We start from the raw sequence: 17,957 nt of genomic DNA on the forward strand, positions 1-17,957 counted from the left end.
TCCTCTGTGACACGGAAAGCGGTAACAAAAGGGCACACCGAGAGATAGAGAGAAACGTGAAACGAAGGGAAGAATTCGCGAGTAAAGGTCGTAGAAGGAACGAGGCCGCAAACACTCGGTGCTCGAAACACGTCACTTCAAGTCCTCGTGGTAAAGTGCAGTTAGCCTCGATGGACTTGCCGGATCGCTGGAATACTTGGACCACCTTCGGGGGCGAGTGGTGTGCTTGAAAATGTTCCTGGTGTCCTCGTTTTGAAATTAGCTACACAGCCAGGGTCAGCAGGTAGAAAGAAAATTAAACCAACTCAGAATTCCACCCTTCAAGGTGGCCCTTGAATGAACGAAGGAGAGTTTGCCGTAGCTTTGACCAATTTACATTTGCTAATTTAATTCTGTGGATACCTACTTTTTAAAATGTATGAAGGTAAACGTAAAAATAAACCCCATGGAATTCGATGAGAGAAGCAACCATACGAATGGGCACTGTTTACACGTGAATTCCTTGAGCTTCTGCTTTCCCTTTTACGATGTTTCAAAATCTGCAGGGTGGTTGTGACCCTCCGCCCCTTTGGCGTGACTGTCCCTCGTCTGCGAAAGATTAGGTTCTTTCGAGGGTGAGGCGCACAGTTCGCTGATGGGTTCCATGTTGGCCCCTTCTGCCGGTATACGAACCGGGAAATATTGCCTCCCTTACCGGATCCCCCATCGACTCCACGGGAAAATATCATTTCCCTTCGCTGCAATCTTGTCTGCCTTCAAAATATCCGACGTGCTGTCATCATTTAGTTTCCATTCACATTAACGAAACGAATATTTCAAGGAAAATGTGGCTTTAGCCTTTATACGGCGGTTCGATATTGACTACCTGGTTTTATTTATGTGACATCTCGTTAAGTGTTATTTTTTGGAATTAGAATAGCTACTTTTTCCTTTAAAAGACTATGTATTGTGTGAGATGCTTTAATAGGAAAAAAACCATTGATACCATTGATAAATTGAAGTGACTCGTTGAAAAATTCAATGATTATTTAATTCTAGTTAAATAAAAAATAATAGATGGCTGTAATCTTACAATTAATTGTAATCCTATAAGAAGAAAAATGTAATCAAAAAATCATGCTGTATCATTTATTCTATGAAGTTATACTTCATATTTTATCAATTATAAGATTGCATTACAAGTGAAAAGTAATCGTCTATCAATATTAGATAATTAATTAATAACGATAAAGAAATCAGACAACTACAGAAAGAGAAAAAACAAAATATGTACGATAAGAGGTAAAACAGAACAAAGAAAATGGAAGGGGTGGATTAACTGGCGCGTATTCGTCCCGACCGTTCGTGTCTGTTGACTCGAAGTGTACCGAACAGCCGTTTCATGCCGTAGAAAAAGCGAACACGAAATGACTGCTATCGATTTTACGACTGACGGATTAGTTCCTCTACTTTTCCTCCTTTTTTTTCGTCCCTGTGTCGTTAGCTTGTTCTATTGTGACGGTGGTTAAAGAGGTAGCAAGAATCGGGGAAGAAGCGTATCGTTCCTAAGCAGGGATTACCAACGGGAAGAGGAGGAGGTGGAGGCGGTGTGGAAAGAGAAAAGAGGGCTGTTTTAAACACCGTCGTTAGGAACAAACTTATCGATCCCTACGCTTGAACCACGAATCTGCGTGTATCCAGTTCGCTTCGGAAAAAGCTTTTTTCGCGTCTACGGCGAAAGATATTTTTACCGCGTGCATCGAATTTCTCGCGTGAAAAGGAAAGTTTCACGGACAGGGTTGAGGGAAACTGGCAGAGGTGAACGACACCTGGTATTCTGAATGGCGAACGGTTCCAAGTTACACGTGTTCTCGTATCAATTCTAATGTTCAATCGACTAAGAGAAGAAGGATCTAGAGAAATTATGAGCTTGAATGCGATAACCATAGGTCTTACAAGATGCTCTCAAAGTTCGAGCAGCTAGTTTGAACAAGTCGTAAAATCTTAAAAAGTCTTTCACCGAGTTACGAGTTACCTCGGCTGCTGGACGTTAAACCAGCAATCCCTTTTCCTCTACCGATGCACGAAAGTATTTATTGCCTTTCGCATAAGCAGTGTGCTTGCTACTTTTCAAGGTGTAACCTGGATACTGGATCTTGCTCTCACCAGAGCAGTTAGTTATTCTTGTTTATGAGCGAAGGAAATCTCGGGGAACGCGAAATCCTTTACGATGATTATATTTCGGATGATAAACGTTTATGTTATTGTTTCTTTGATTTATCCTTTTCTTTTCGAAGAATTCTTTTACTATTGAAGTGGAATGTAGAAGGTACTTCACAGAGAGAGGGTGTGTTAGTGCAAAAAAAGTCAAGCCCTCGATTATTCTCCCTTACGGGGGAAACGGATTCTATCGAATTACCCACTGGTACCCTTCGATTTCACGAGTCATCGGTCTCCTCGCCGGAAGCAAGAGGGTTCGGTTAACCGGAAGTCCTATCCAGGGAGATCCGGTTCGTCGCGCGGCAGGTACCTGTTTCTCTGTTAGCAGAAATGCCTGTGGTTCACTTCATTTTAGCACCGGTGACACCGCGAAATTCCCAATAATGGTATTAATTCCATATCGGCCGCAATCAAAAACCACTAGGTTTCTCATGTGAACGGGGCTTGTTTACGCTTTGTTACACCATCGAGGATGTAATTATGCAATACCGTTACCCGTTCCACCGAACCAAGTGTGAACTGTGTAATAAACGATTAATAATACTGTTCAATAACTAATTTATGTTTCAATACCTTCTATGTACAATTTCGTACGCTAATTACAAATCTGCAAATTTTATCACTATCAAGTTTTAAGAAACTTCAATTCAAACATTCAACCACCTAATTGTAAATCCTATAAATGAAAAGAAGTGTCTCGTCTTTCTTGCTCACTTATCTGTAACACCCTATCTTAAATTAAGAAGAAGAAAAAAGTACAACCCCCTGGTTCGATTCCCACGAACATTTGGTTGTAAAAAAGGAAAAGAAAAAAGAGAAAGGGGAGTCACAGCAAGTGCATGAATGAAACCCAATGGTAGCCCCTTGTGTCTACAAACGATTATGGTCCTTCTTGAAAATCAGAAGGAAATAGTGAGAAATGAAATTCTGGTCGGTAACTTTGCTTTGAAATCGGAGATGTCTAGACCAAAGACACATTAGCCCGATTGTAAAGTTACCTACTGAAAACCATGGTGCTCCACTTTACGCAGCTACTGTATATAAGAAAAGGGCCGAAGTACCGTGACAGAAATCCGAACAAACTGCTCGTTTGTTTTCAGTTTCGAGTGTGTAGGTCCGAGAGATCCTATGGAAAAAACTATTTTTCGTGGTTCGTTGAGCAACCACGAGACAGGTTCAAGGAAAGCTCGTATACAACCTGTGTGTTCCTCGGGAAGTGTTCAAGGGTCCACTTCTGAGTATTCTTTCATCTCTCTGTGCATTCTACGTCTTTATTACGGACACTCGTGTTTGACGTAAGATAAATAAATGACTGAAGGGCAATGAAAGCCACTTTTGCTTTGGATTTGAGGCTAGGGTACCAACAAATTATATGATAATCCTCCTCGACGTTAATGCTTCGTGATTATGACTTCATTTAAAATTTCTCTTTGGACGGAGATCCTCGGTTATAATATTCTGTTGGTGCAATAGGGATTTCTAAATAAGTTTCTTCCAGTTTATATCCTTCATTTTATAATGGTGTATCATGAAATATTGATTCCAAGCAGTTACCATTGGCCTTCTATTTTTCTGCACATCTTCTTTCCTTTCATCGTTGTTTTTCTCTTGTTCCCTTCTGATGCATTCCTCGTTGTAACATAATACGTTGGTACGTGTATCAAGTATGCTGTCAGAATGCAACCTTTTAACGTTAAGTAAGTGCTCGGCTCTAGCGAGGATCTTTTGAAAATAGAAAAATTCCAATGCATACACTTGTTTCATTTAGACGTCTTGACCCGCAATGTATCTAGTTTCAGTGTGATTAATCCTTTAAATGCATATAAAGTGGAATACCGAGCACTTTTCAACGATGATTTATTATTTCAACAATAAACGTAGACTTAAACGTACAATTCTCTTCGCGAGCAAATAAAGGGGTGCAACCCTCGACGGCGATTAGATTTATAAATCACTATCCAGGATCGATCGTAGAGCTCCGCTAACGCTTTGCAAATTGATATTATTCAAATCACGCGCAGACCATTGATATTTGATAATGGTCTGTGATTTTCACGGCGAAATGACGGTGTCCCTACAGGGTGGCCATTGTTGCAGTTCGTTGCAGTCTCCATCCTACCCGTGCATTACTGCACTCGAGAAGGATTCATATGCATTTTAACGGCTGACGCAATGTTTATGCAGACGAATGTTTGCCCGAATAATTCGAGGGAGCACGAAGGTTGCATAATGCGAATAAATAAAACCAGGAACACTATATTGAACGTTGGTTCGACGATCTTGTTCTGATTTATTGATAAGAAAAATTATCTCGATAAAATAGAAAGGAGGGCAAAAAATTGCATAGTTAAATTAAATATTGTAATAGCAAAAGGGTTCATGGCATAAAACTGATCTTGATTTCTGGACCATCGTTTGACTTGAATACAAATACTTAAATTTCCATGAAGTTAACCGCGTGACAATTACCACCCACTCATGAACCAGTGATTCTTGAGGAATCGTAGGTGCGCGACTCGTCGTTGACGAAAGTGTCCAGTTTCATCGCGTGACTAAGGCGAGGCCTTAGAAAAATTCGCAGGCCCATTGTCCTTGGTCCTCTCGGGTATTATATCTTGGCATTCTTTTTCCTTTCCTCCGAGTCATCGTCTTCTCACGCCCAGTGTAGTCCAGCATGGGTCACTGAAGAGAATCGTCTTCGTCGTACACAACAATGCACGTAACACGAGACGGACGTAGGTGGTCTTAGACGTGGTCTCGCAGAAGTCTTCAGGGTGGTTCTTTAAACATACGGAAACCGTCTGCAAAGAATAAGAACGAATCGAACAGAATCACTGGGAGATTACTTTCTCCCAAAAGATTGATGTAACTAGGAAGGAGTTAGGGTGGGCCTGCCCTCCTCAAAAGGGTAGGCTGGCTCTTCCACCATTTTAAAATTCTACAACTTCAAAATTTCAGAAATTAAGTAGCAAGCAATACTATTATTTTATTAATAATATTACAAATTTCACACTTGCTCATATTAAGTTTCTGATATTAAATATGCAAAAATCAAAAACACCTGTCTGCTGAGTACATCCAGCAATAACAGGACCCTAGTACCTAAATGTTGTCCTAAACTCAAGGACAGAAATGGCGGCAGATTGAAAGTGAAGCGTAGCCATCGAGTGAACGCAACATTTGGGCTGCACGTGGCACTGGTTGCAAAAACCCCAGGGAACTTTATCCATTCACGTTGGCCACTGTACCACGATGCTGTATATTAAATGCAGCAGGAGTAGCTTTCTCCGCATTATTCTTCGTCTACCTCTTCGAAATTCCTTGCAACACGTGACACGACTGTCCCCAGAATTTTCCTGCAATTCCCATTTTCTTTTTCCCAGTCTCCTAGGATGCAGCAACATCTGGGATCAATTTAGAGGAAAGCTTGTTACAAGATGAGCTTGAAGAGGAAGGAGGATGACGTCATGATTTTAGCATTCTAGAAATGTTTATTTTTAATCTTCGCTTGTTTTAGTTAGGACAAATTATATGAGCATATAAAGGCAAGTTTAACTGTTGCACAGAGAAGAAAACGTAGATTGAGATGACGGATGAAAATAATTTCAGTGAAGTGTCATTTGTTGGTGTTTGTCGGCGGATGCGTGTTCAGTGTCTCTTTCTGGTGTTGATCGGTCGTGAGGAAAAGGACCGAGACTTCTGCAAATTGATTCGGGCCAGAGAAACTGGTCTCGTAAACTGGAGTCAACGTTTCAGCGACCGGATGCTCTTAATGATCGGCAATTTCAGTATGCGTTACTTGAGAGCAAGTTTCATGGGACGCGTGTGCCTTCTCTCCTCTCGTCGGTGTCTTAAAGCCTCACGAGATCGTGCTGAATATTTTTCTTCCCTCGATTAAATCCCTCGAATTTGTATGGTAATTAGGTGATACGGTTCGTAATTAAGAGGAAAAATTAATGGTCCGCTGGATTGAATAAGAGGGGGCCGAAAACGTTCCGCTTGACGTTAATTAATAGTTCTGTAAGAGGTCTTAATGACTGTGCAGGAGAGCGTCATTTTTTTTCTGTATGATTTAAAAAATTTTCATAATTATGCACTTTCTCTCTGCACCTATATCCTTCCCTCCATGCTGCTCTCTGGTAAGCCATTTTATTCAAACTTATTATTGGAAAAATCTGTACTTTGAATTAAGATATTTTTTAATATTTTAGAATATTCTTTTTTATATTTAAAACAAGATTATTCATGGAGATTATTCGCGTAAAGTAGAGTATTGTAAAACATATTGATAATCAGAATTCCCGAAAACTGTACAAAGGGTCCAAATCTTCCCCTAAACGTTTGTCATGGTAAACCTTGGAAATATACATATTTGTCAGCTATTGAATCTATTAAACATTTCATTGAACGGTGGTGAAAGATCAGCGTTTTTCCTTTTCTTGTTCCTTGTTCTGGTGCACCCTCGTTTAAAAAGTGAGCACGAAATGGTACTCTTGGCCGTGAGGATCTCGGGGTCTTTTATTATACTCGGGAACGAGGGGACAGGACGCGAAAGGACTCCCGATTATCCATTCGTCCTGAAAGCCTTCACGTTCTCGACAACCCCTTTCCATTTCACAAGGGTCCTTACAAGATGCGCGTATGAGCCTGCACCTCGATGCATCTTTATAGGATATCATTGGTCAATTCATGCAAAGCCGTGGAAATCGATTAATTGAATTGTGCTCGAAATGGCTTTTTCTTTTTTTATTTCATTTTAAATAATACAAGTCATTAACAACTAACGGGTCTTTTCGTTTTTACATACATTCAAAGACTGATACCTTCATTCTTACAAATTTCTTTCTTTGGGATTAAAAAATTAAGATTTTAATTTTTAATTCCTTTTCATTCACATACACGAATAATACAATGAATTACATCTTCACGCAGAATAATTCTCAGCTTACAAAAGAGTCGTTATTATGTTGTTGCACAAGCTTCGAGTTCATTCACTCAATGGACTTAATAAAGTACTCTTTAAATCCGACTTTGTATTGTAGTACGATGCGTTCGCAATGAAAGTGGAACATTATTGTCTGCGTAAAAGGAACTGCTGCCACCTATTCTCGTTCTCTAGCATATAAATTCTCGTTTATAACGTCGACGAGATAGTACGACGGTATAATTACGGTTAATGACAGTGCATTAACACCCGGTGCACTGCGATCATACGAAGATACTTTGTAAAAAGTGGAATATTCCAAATTGAACCACTTATGGAGTCAATTCAGAACTGGGTTGCTCGTAACGGCGACGAACCTGCATAAATTGGCCTCTTTCAGCCGACACTCTCCTATCTCTATCAAAGACCTCTTTGTAGGTAGGAGTTTTCGATCAGAAATAGTTAAGGGGTTGACTTTATTGGTTTATTCGACATTTGCAATTCCGTCATTTGATTATCTCTATTTTTTTTTTATGTGATGATATTTGCAGGATACATTCATAATTTGCATCCGTTTATTTTAACATTCTGTGCTTGCTAAAATAAATGATTAAGTATTTTCCGAGATACTTGTACTTCCAATTCACAATGATTGGTTAAAATGCGATACTACTGTGGTATGTTTCCAGATCGAAAATTTAAATTCAATGGGAGATTTTTAGGAGTAAGTATTTATAAACATAGCTCTTTCACAGAAAACAATATGATTTAAAATTCAGGTTACTTCATTGTGGAATATCATTAGAATATCATTAGATTAACATTAGATATTTAAGTAGCACTTTGAAACAGAATTTCAATCGAAAGGCTCAGCTTTGACAGAAATGTTTTAACAGAAAATTTACAGTTTCCAATTTAATTTATCAATTTCCACGATAATTATATGCAAACGATGATTAATTATAATTCCGATAAATTTGTCACGCGTTCGTGCGTTATTACCCGCGAATGTTAGTGGATGATCGTAAAATAACCGTAATTATTGTAGTAACGATCAATGAAAGCGTGAAGTCATTCGTAGCAAGCAATTCCGACACGGGTCTGGTAGAAGCAATAATTTAATGTCATGATATCGTCGCGTTCGTGTGACCAGGGTGATAATTTCAATATCGATGCACCCTGAACTCTGTAAACCGTGTTTAGGAAACGTAACGCCTCGATCTAATCGCAGCATATTCAATTACACAGCTTGACTTGCTTCGTTCTCACCACCTTGATATATCAACTTAATCAATTTATCTTGAGAAATTCAGAGATCCGAATATATACGTTGCTTCTTTGATGTGCAATTGAAGCTCGAAGGAAATTGAAGCGAAAGGTCGCTATAATTAAAGTGTCCATCAAATATTAATAAAATAAATTCGATTGTAATACAAAAGTAATTCTCTATGTTTACATATATGAGCTTTCCATAAAAACATATTCTCACCAGCTTCATGATCGCATCAAGAAGAAAATGTATTTTCTTAATAAGCTCGTTCAGAGAAGTTGCTGATGCATCCACGAGCATAAGGCGTGAAGGTATTATTACAGGGTCGATGGTTCACCCTCACGATGTCATAAATTCAAATTAAGCGACGATTTATGCGTACCGTAGTCAGCCATAAGGGTATTGATTCGAGCTTTGACGTCTCGTTCGAACAGACTATAGCGAGGCTTTAATTATTCTCTGTTATTGGGGATAATGGAACCATTCTCCCATTATTAGTCGAAATTGATCGAATATTCCTTTCTTTTATTTTAAACACGAAATTCATTGATTTAATCATTGATTTTGTTAAACACGTATTGATTTTTGATAAATGGAGAATTGTTTACAAGTTTTATTCTGATTAATTAATAATAAAAAGGATTTTTTTTAAAGTAAAGAACAGAAAGGAATGTCACGTTGCACAATGTGCATTCGAAGATTGAATCGATGAACTAAGAATAACAGGAAAGAGCTATCGAAATCGTTCTTTATTTATGAGTGCACACGAAAAAGTGGTAATGCTATAAAATATACCCTTTTAAGATAAGAAGGTACCATCGTATAAATCACATATTTCAAGAATTTTCTAGGGTGAATGAACGATTAACAAAGGGCGTGTCTAATATAACTCCTGTCAGAAATGGGTATGTGGGTTAAAGGGTAAAACAGTGATAAATGCATCGAATTGATAAATACAGATATTTTATTATTCATTGCAGTAATAATGATAATATCATGAGTTAGAATGCCAAAACGAGTATAATCCTTCAAATTTTTCTTCAAACTTTTCGTCTCCAAAAGTATTTACAATGGAGCTCGACGATAACAAAGCACAAATCACAGTGCTGTAATCGATTAATTGGCTTTATGTGTCATCGACACGTTCGATTGGCGTTCGTTTCGCCCACGATACGGGTTTACAGCGTGCTCAATCACTAAAAAAAAATAAAAAAACAGAAAAATTCGCTAAATCCTCTTTCGGAGACTTTGCGAGTGATTAGTTAAATCCTATTATTCGTGGCTCTCTGTGCCGACACGTTAACCCCGATATTACCTACATACGAAATAACATTTACACGGTAGACGGAGTGTAAAGAGTGACTTACAAGCCCACTTATAATTGGATTACCGACTTACTGACACTCGTTCGTACTCTTCTGCAGAAGTTCATGAGAGAGTCCACTTGAAGCTATCACGGTAACGGGACTCCGCTCGACGATGAGGAAACGGAGAAGAAAACGTACGAAGGGTATCTATATAGTACGAACATAAAAGTAACAATTACTTAAAGTAATTACGATTGTAACAGTATTCAAATCTCTCAAGAGATTTGAGATTCATGAATGAGAATTGAAAAAAAAAAGATCTACAACTATTTTTAAAAAGTGCCCCAAGGGGATAATTAGGGAAACCTCTCCGGGCTTAATTTCTAATCAGACTCCTATCCGAGCCTCTCATCGGCGGAAGAGTGTAATTAGAAGGGGATCGTTAATTACGGGGGAGGTTGATCGTTCGGGAGACTCGCGATGACAACGAAAGCGGCGTCAGGAGAGACGAAGATGAAGGGTACTTTAACTTCTAAAAGGCACGTGTCGCAAAGCGATTTTAACCCTCCGCATTTAAACACGCCTCGACGAACCTGTATCGATATAAGGCTACTTATTACGACACGGTTACGTAGGTTTTGTGGTTACACGACACAACGTGGACTGCTTTGTCCTCTCTTCAGCATTCAGTTCACCTTTGTCGACGCGTGCGTGATCCAGAAGAAGATTAAAAGCGAAGACTTTTACGAGCTCACGCTTGGCTACCATCGAAACCGCGTATCGCTTCCCCATGGATTCTCTGGGATGAGAAATCGTTTCAGAATCCCCTCAATCATATGTATACATGTGGGGTTCAATCCAAAGGGATTCTGAAGTTCGTTCTTTCCATACTAATACGTTATTTCTAAGGTGATCGCATTATGATCTAGAAAATAAGAATCTTTTTATTTATTTAAGACACGTAAATTCAGAATCTACTCTTTTTATCTTTAATTCAAAAATTTCAAAAAATGTCACTTGCATTCCTTTAGTTCTAATATATTTTACACTTAATAGTTGATAAACTTTACTAGGAGCATAATATTGTTAGTAGATGATCAATTTTATTATTATAGCTCGTTTACGCCTTTTAATTTGACTAGAAAGATAAAAATAGTACGTGGTCCTAATTCAATGTCCAGGGGGGGTTATAGTGTCGCACGTGGGCAGGAAGGGTGTGTACTTTGTAGGCTGAGGCCGTGTACAGGAGGAAATTGTGCCTATTATGGCGAGAGGGAGAGGGTGAAAATAACGCATGTTCGACTCGTTGAACGAGTTTCTTCGTCAACATGCTGAACGACACGGCATTGTGCATCGAATAGCAACCCTAAATCCGGCACGTGTGCCCTCTCGATCAAACACGATGGCTTCGAAAACTGACTCACAGCGTTTGCTATAGAAGAGCCAGCTCGAGCAGCGGGGGGCAAGAAGCGTTTTGCATACGAAATAAACCGAGCTGAGGCGCGCACGGTAAAATATTCGTCGCGTAATATCCAACGTGTAATCCGTTTGCTTATCGCACACCACCCTCGTGCTGGCTGCCTTATCGCAAGCGGACCGCGCCGACGATGCGCTTTTAGGCGAGCGCGTGAAATAATTGGCTTAAAGCCTGTGGTACTTGCTCCAAGCCTGTTGTTCGCTTAACGTCTGACGGTTTTTACCATCCTCCTTGGTTTATTACAATGTGGTATTAAGATAATATTGTAACATAATACAGATACTGTTTATACAATATTATAACAATTTCCCTCTTAAACTAAAATCTTTTAAAGTCATTCAAGAAATGAAGAATGACCCATATAGGAAAGAACATGAAGCAGAGTATCCTATGATTTACCATATAAAGCTCACCGAACAAATAACTCGAGGTAGGCTTGTTTGGTCTGCTTTTAGCCCAGTTTCCGTCTCTTATTTATAGTTCACGATTCTTGTGAAGTCTCAGAATTTATTTATCCGCGGAAAAGAAATCATAACTGCTCGTGAGGCGTTTGCATACAGGAAGTACCGCTAAATAACTTTGAATTTACTTTATTTTTTGAGAAAAATAGAATCTCTCGAATCGAAGCCTCTGGATTAAATTTTAAGGCACAGGGGGTGAAAGAATAAGGAGACTATGACAATTTAGTGCGGATCACCCTGTATATTACAGGTCGCTTGGAGACTTAGCGAACCACCTTCTGCTTCGCGCATATCCAGCTCACATAAATATTTGTTTAGAACGCGATCAGAATGTAGATCGATTCGAAAATATAGTCCCTTTGGTCGGGTTGGAATTTCAGTGGGTGCCTCTTGGCAGATATTAAATTCCACTAGCATTGGGATATGTATAGGTATAGTTTGCGCCACCTCGATCGGATGCCTGATAGGTTATATAGCGCGTCTCGTTATTGGAATCATTCATTTTATTGCTGGCTGTAGGATACTTAGGAATGATTAAAAATATTTAAGAGGCAGAGGTATTTTTCAGCCAGAGTACCATATGATCTTTTATTTGAATAGTTCATACAGTTTATAATATTCGTATTTTAATAATTATTAAGAATCATTTTAGTAAAATCAGTTCTACTATTTGTGTAGTACGAAACTCTATTATTTATTTTAGAAAAAAAATGGTAATTTATAAAGTGTTTCTTATCAATAGTGGAACACTGTATACGTAACCACCTGGTTGTTACAGTACATTACAAATATTAGCGTCTACTTATCTGTACCTAGTTGTCTCATTTATTCCTGTAACTAATGTACTGACTCGCATTTATCAGTTACATATTAACATAGAAGTTCTGCAACTTCACTGCCATTCTACTATTTTATATCTGTTATAAGTGTGTAACAAAACGATACGATAATTGATAATAATTTTTAAAAATGATTAAAAGCAATCTAGCAGTTTCTCCATATTTCTCTTCTAAAATGAAACTAAAATTTGCTAGCTTTTTATTTCGTTCTTTCAATTTCATTTCAGCGTTTAATTAAATTCCCTCGGGCTACGCTCGCAATTTAAACATTCTTCGATACAAGCAAATACAGTTAAAATACAGTCCATATTTAAATTCAAACGAATGATAGAGGAATAAAAATTTCTCCTTCTGACAAAAAAAAAGAACATACTTTCAACCCACCAATTTTGGCAATAAAGAAATGTATTTCCTTCAAAGCTCCAAAATAGCTTTCAACTTTGACTACAAGTATTTCCACAAGAACTGACAAAGTGTATTCGGTATTATTCACCAATTTATTTCCCTTGACACGGCACCACCCGCGTAGCAGTAGGAAATAATTTCATTCTCGGCCGTGTACAATGCTGAATGCCCATGGGCCCTCTAATGGGAATGTTGGAGAAAACGGTCTCGTGTTTGGAATAACACGCCGCGACGCATAAGCTTGTAGATAATAATACAAGGAAACGGTGTGGTGTATGCGCTGTACAATGAGATACGAGGGCCACGAATGGATTCTGCCGCGGACTGGTATCAAAATGTTTGTGCAGGTGCATCCGCGCTTGCACAGGTATGCAGTCGGCCCTGCAACCCTCGCGTACACGCAACAAAGGATACATTATGAAGACACAATGATGCTGCATAGAAGTATGCTCAGTGTGCAACCGTGGCCAGCAATGCGAATTTTAATCGAATTACGCCGACCGATCACCGCCGCTTCATGAGTTGCCAAAATTATTTTGGGGGTAATGTTCAACCAACGTTGAAACACGCGTTGCTAATGGAACCCGCTAACTATGCCTCCTGCGGCTTCGCGAGTATTTTGAAGTTAATTCGCTTATACTCCCATGAAATGATCTTCATTATTGTTCAAATAAACATTTACAGTATAAATTCTTAATACTTTATTTATTGTTCAGATGAAATGGATGGATAATATTGCTTTAAAGCTGAATTTCATTTTAAACTGTAGTAGTTAATTATTCGCTTGCCATTTGCGCTAGAAAGATTACATCAAACGATTACCGCCTTCATGCAAGTTATCAACCGCATCACCACCTTTCTTCCCATATTTCCATTCTAAGGTAACAGAACCAGAGGTGATCTCAATTAACCTTCATCTTTATTTCATTTTTATAGTAGAATTTATTCACCGGTGTGCTTATTAAAAGCTCGCGTGCCATTAATTAGCATAATTTAATCCGTGCCGGTGCAATTTCGTACTCGAGCAGCAATGTAGGTCGTCGCAGCGTCTAATTGAGAAGGCTAGTCGCATAATTACTCGTATAGCAGAGGTACGTAAGGTGCGAGCGCCACGACGACGCCATAAGATGACCTGCTTCGAATCGCTTTAGCCATAGAACCGTAGCTTCGAAACCTGTCAGTTCGAAAGGTCGTCAGTACCTGTTCGACTGGCCTGACGTTTGTACCTTTTATGGAGCTAAACTGCATTCTTCAACGACTTACCATCCGATTCACCGGTTCAATCCTTCTCAAAATATTACGGGTTCGATGAATCTTCGCGTGATCCATATTTATAATCATTTAGGTACAATTGTAGACTCTTTATTTATTGTATTCTACTCATTGCATATGCTTGGAAATTGGTACATATTGCAAGTAGAGCTCTTGGCTTTCTTGCGAAAGATTTTTGGGAGATTTCAACTGGTTGGAATTATTTTGTAGAAACATGAGAGTAAGATCATCCAGTCGCCATACTTCTTCGGCGACGTTTGTCAAAATCACAAGATGACATCATTGTTTGCCCCGAAAAATATATGGCGAGGAAACTGTTGTCATCTTGGCAAGGCACTTTAATTGAAATCACTTGAAAGCGAGTGAAACAAAACGCGGTTTCTTGGTAAACGAGTCACGTTCATTGTGACCTACGCTTCGTCTGAAACGTCGTCATATCTCTTAAGAACGTTTTGCTTCCCAAAATAGCAACGCGAGCTGCAGAAGCGGTTAGGATTTGATGGGATTTAATTGATTGGAAGGACACGTTCATTTATCCATTGTGGGAAGAAAAGAAACTTGATGGATTTTAATTCTGACAATTCAATTACGATTACGTACTTTTGAAACATTAATCCGTTTTTACAGCGAAGGTCGCAGGCTTTAATTAACTTTTAGCATGAAATATTAAATTTCATGTTAATTACTGCCGTGATGTATTATAATTGTAATTATTCAGATTACGGTCGTTTCACTTTCCAATTTAAATTTTCCACTTAATATTTTACGAAATTAATGTGATTAATTACTGCTACTTATTGTAAGAACTTCAAAAAAATTTTCTGAAATTTAAAATATGGGTATGCATAAATCAAACAATTTTAGCATACTTGTTTGGTTTCTTTTATTCGCCTGCATTTTTACACGAAACGATAAAATACATGGTCGCTGATTAAACGAAATACGTTAACAAGAAGATTAATGCATTAATTGTTTCCTTTTATTCTGTTCCAGCAAAAATGTGTAAAAGCACGTGCCCTTTACGATAACATCGCAGAAGCACCGGACGAGCTAGCTTTTCGAAAGGGTGATGTTCTTACGGTACTGGAACAAAATACCGCCGGACTCGAGGGTTGGTGGTTGTGTGCTTTGCGAGGTAGACAGGTAATTAACCCCTTCAATGAAACTTCCTAACACATTTTTCCACAAGTAGTTAATTGTTTTATTCAACCGAAATATGTATCTTAACTGAAAAACTTATTTTAGTTATTAAAACTAATTATAAAGTAGCTTGGTGTCTCACCATTAAATTACCATGGAATACTTTCTTCCTTCTAATTAATTAAAAAGTTCGGAATTTTTTTCATAATGAGTTTAAACTGTCGCTTGAAAATGTACCTTAAGGACATGACACGGTATCATCAGAGAAATCGGACATACGGCTGCACCGTTACTGTCATTGATCTAAGATCTTCATCTATAGGGTCTCTAACATGGTACAGAGTTAGAACGAGTTTGAAAGTGCAACCTAACTGGGGTCGTTTCCGCGTTCGACATCTGTTGGAAAGATTTCTGTCTGGGTCCACGACCTACGGCAATCTCATTACAAGCTTATCTATGATTTTCGTGAACGGTTTCTACCGAAGGAATTCTTTATAGAGGAATGCAAGCTCGGTTTTAGATGTGTCGATGCGTTTGGAATGCGACGAAAGTGCTGGTTAAGTGGGGTCAGTTGTTACTGGTCGTAACTCGGTTATTACTCGGTTTATCGGTGTGCTGGTATCTCGAATGGATGGAGATACTACTCCTGAATTTTAAAAATTTAAGTATCACGTATCTAAAAAATGCATAAATTAATTTTTTTATATCCGCAACACAATATAGCGAAGGGTTAAAGACTGATTTTATGATGAAAAATGTTATCCTTCTTATTTTCAAAATTCAATTTCACGATCCTCTATGTTAAAGCTGTCGTACACCATATCGATCCCTGTAACGTAGACAGAAGGCATGATATAACCCATATGGTGTTCGTTGAAAGGGAACCGTGGGGGAGGTTCAAATTGGAAATTGGAAAACAAGGGTACACGGGTGTAATACATCTTTACGAAGAAATTACTCGTAATGTTCTTGTTACGGGTTCCTACAGCTGAGCCAGATGCGTGTTGTCACATCTTTTATTTACACGATTACAGCGTCATACAGGAAAAATACATTAGAAGTAACTAGCTTTGTGTTGCAATTTATTTTGCAATTCTTTTCACGTCAATGATACTTTAGTTGTTCGTTATATCGCCGGTCCAGAAGAAATTAAGGCATAGAGTTCCGAGGGGTTATTTATTCCTCCGGATCGTATGCTGTTATTGCTATAATTTTTTCTTTTCTTTTTTGTCCAGGGCATCTGTCCAGGAAATCGATTGAGACTTCTGGTTGGCCAATACGATACAGGGGGTTGTTTAGTTGGCAGTAGGGCTGATCTAACCACTTCTGAAGACGGTATACAGAGGCATGGAAAACGACGTAGCTGGCACGTTCAACCGAACAGGGTGAGTTATTTGAAAAATGATCCTATTATTAAATTCATAGAGCACAGATCATTTCCGTAATATGTGTACCGAAAATATTAAATATAGGTATGTACATTAGTTTATTCTCTGCAAGGCAACTCGACAGACCCACAGAGGCTTACTTTTGACTCATCATTTTTTTTATGTTAATCGATAAATAAGAAATTCTTGTTCTAATCTGTCTCGTTATTTTTCCTCCGACGATATCACGACACGATCTATTGTCTTTGGATCACGTATTTTATTAGGCATCTGCCATCTCGTATTAATTTATTCAGGATTTGTAAAGACGTAGAAATTCATGAAGTCCACCCCTGTTTCGACGCTGTCCCATCGATCGACTTTATACGTGAAATGCGGTACAAACTCACAATGGCGTCGGCAGCCGGCTCCATTGTATTGGCCGCCAGACCCCCATTGCACCCCCTTATGTCGGCGCTGATTCTCATAGAGACAGGATCTGTCAAAATCAGCTGACTACCAATTCGTTTTCTCTGCTCTCCTAGCCACTGCTGCTACGTGTCTGCCATTGGCATCGCTTAGCATCTGTCATCCAGTACGATTTGGTGAAATGAATACCGTGTGGCGATCGATTAACCATGCTTCGTCTACAAGTCACTATCGAGCATAATTTCCATTTAGTCGAACAAAATTTCATGTATTTTCTTGCTAAATTCCAGCACGGTAAGAGGAGACTGTTTATACTGGCGAAAACCCTCCATTATTTCACGGTTCTCGAAATCACTGAATTTCATTCCCGTTAATCCCGCAACGGTCTCGAATAAAGCATTGTTAAAATTTCATCCGTTGAAGAGGACTTTTTACGGTGGTTACGTCATCCGCCAACATTTGTATGCGTTTTTCAACCAGCTGAATTTCCGATTGTAATCCTTGAAGGCTCTATCCGCGGGCCCGACAGCCATAACTCAGCCCCGTTCTTTTATGCGCCGTACGTTTCGGTAGGAAAAAAGTAAAGAGGAAGGAAAGAAGAACGAAACAAAAGAGACGCCTTCAAAAGCAAACATTTGTTATTCAAATACCGATACAAATAGCTACACGGCGAATGTCAAAAGTTGCACGCAACGCCGGTAAATAATAAAATGTTCTCGCGACACTTTATTATAGGATTTCATTTTAAGCACATAAATATGTGCCTAATTTAAAAAATATATTGACACGAAGAAAAGATACTCTTGAAATAGTGAAGACATCGAACGTCTTATGGATCATCAATGATCTAAGGTGTACAGTAATATA

At 38.8% G+C, this 17,957-nt stretch overlaps 1 protein-coding gene across 1 annotated transcript in view; it reads left to right on the forward strand.

The window, feature by feature from the left end:
- Positions 1-17,957, forward strand: part of LOC114877926 (breast cancer anti-estrogen resistance protein 1) — a 48,031-nt gene that overhangs the window by 12,273 nt on the left and 17,801 nt on the right. Inside the window, exons 2-3 of the mRNA XM_029191099.2 lie at positions 15,148-15,297; positions 16,530-16,679. Of these exons, the coding sequence (XP_029046932.1) occupies positions 15,148-15,297; positions 16,530-16,679 (300 nt within the window). The remainder of the gene's footprint in view (positions 1-15,147; positions 15,298-16,529; positions 16,680-17,957) is intronic.

The sequence above is a fragment of the Osmia bicornis genome, chromosome 5 (assembly GCF_907164935.1).
Source record: "Osmia bicornis bicornis chromosome 5, iOsmBic2.1, whole genome shotgun sequence".
Taxonomy (NCBI): Eukaryota; Metazoa; Arthropoda; class Insecta; order Hymenoptera; family Megachilidae; genus Osmia; species Osmia bicornis.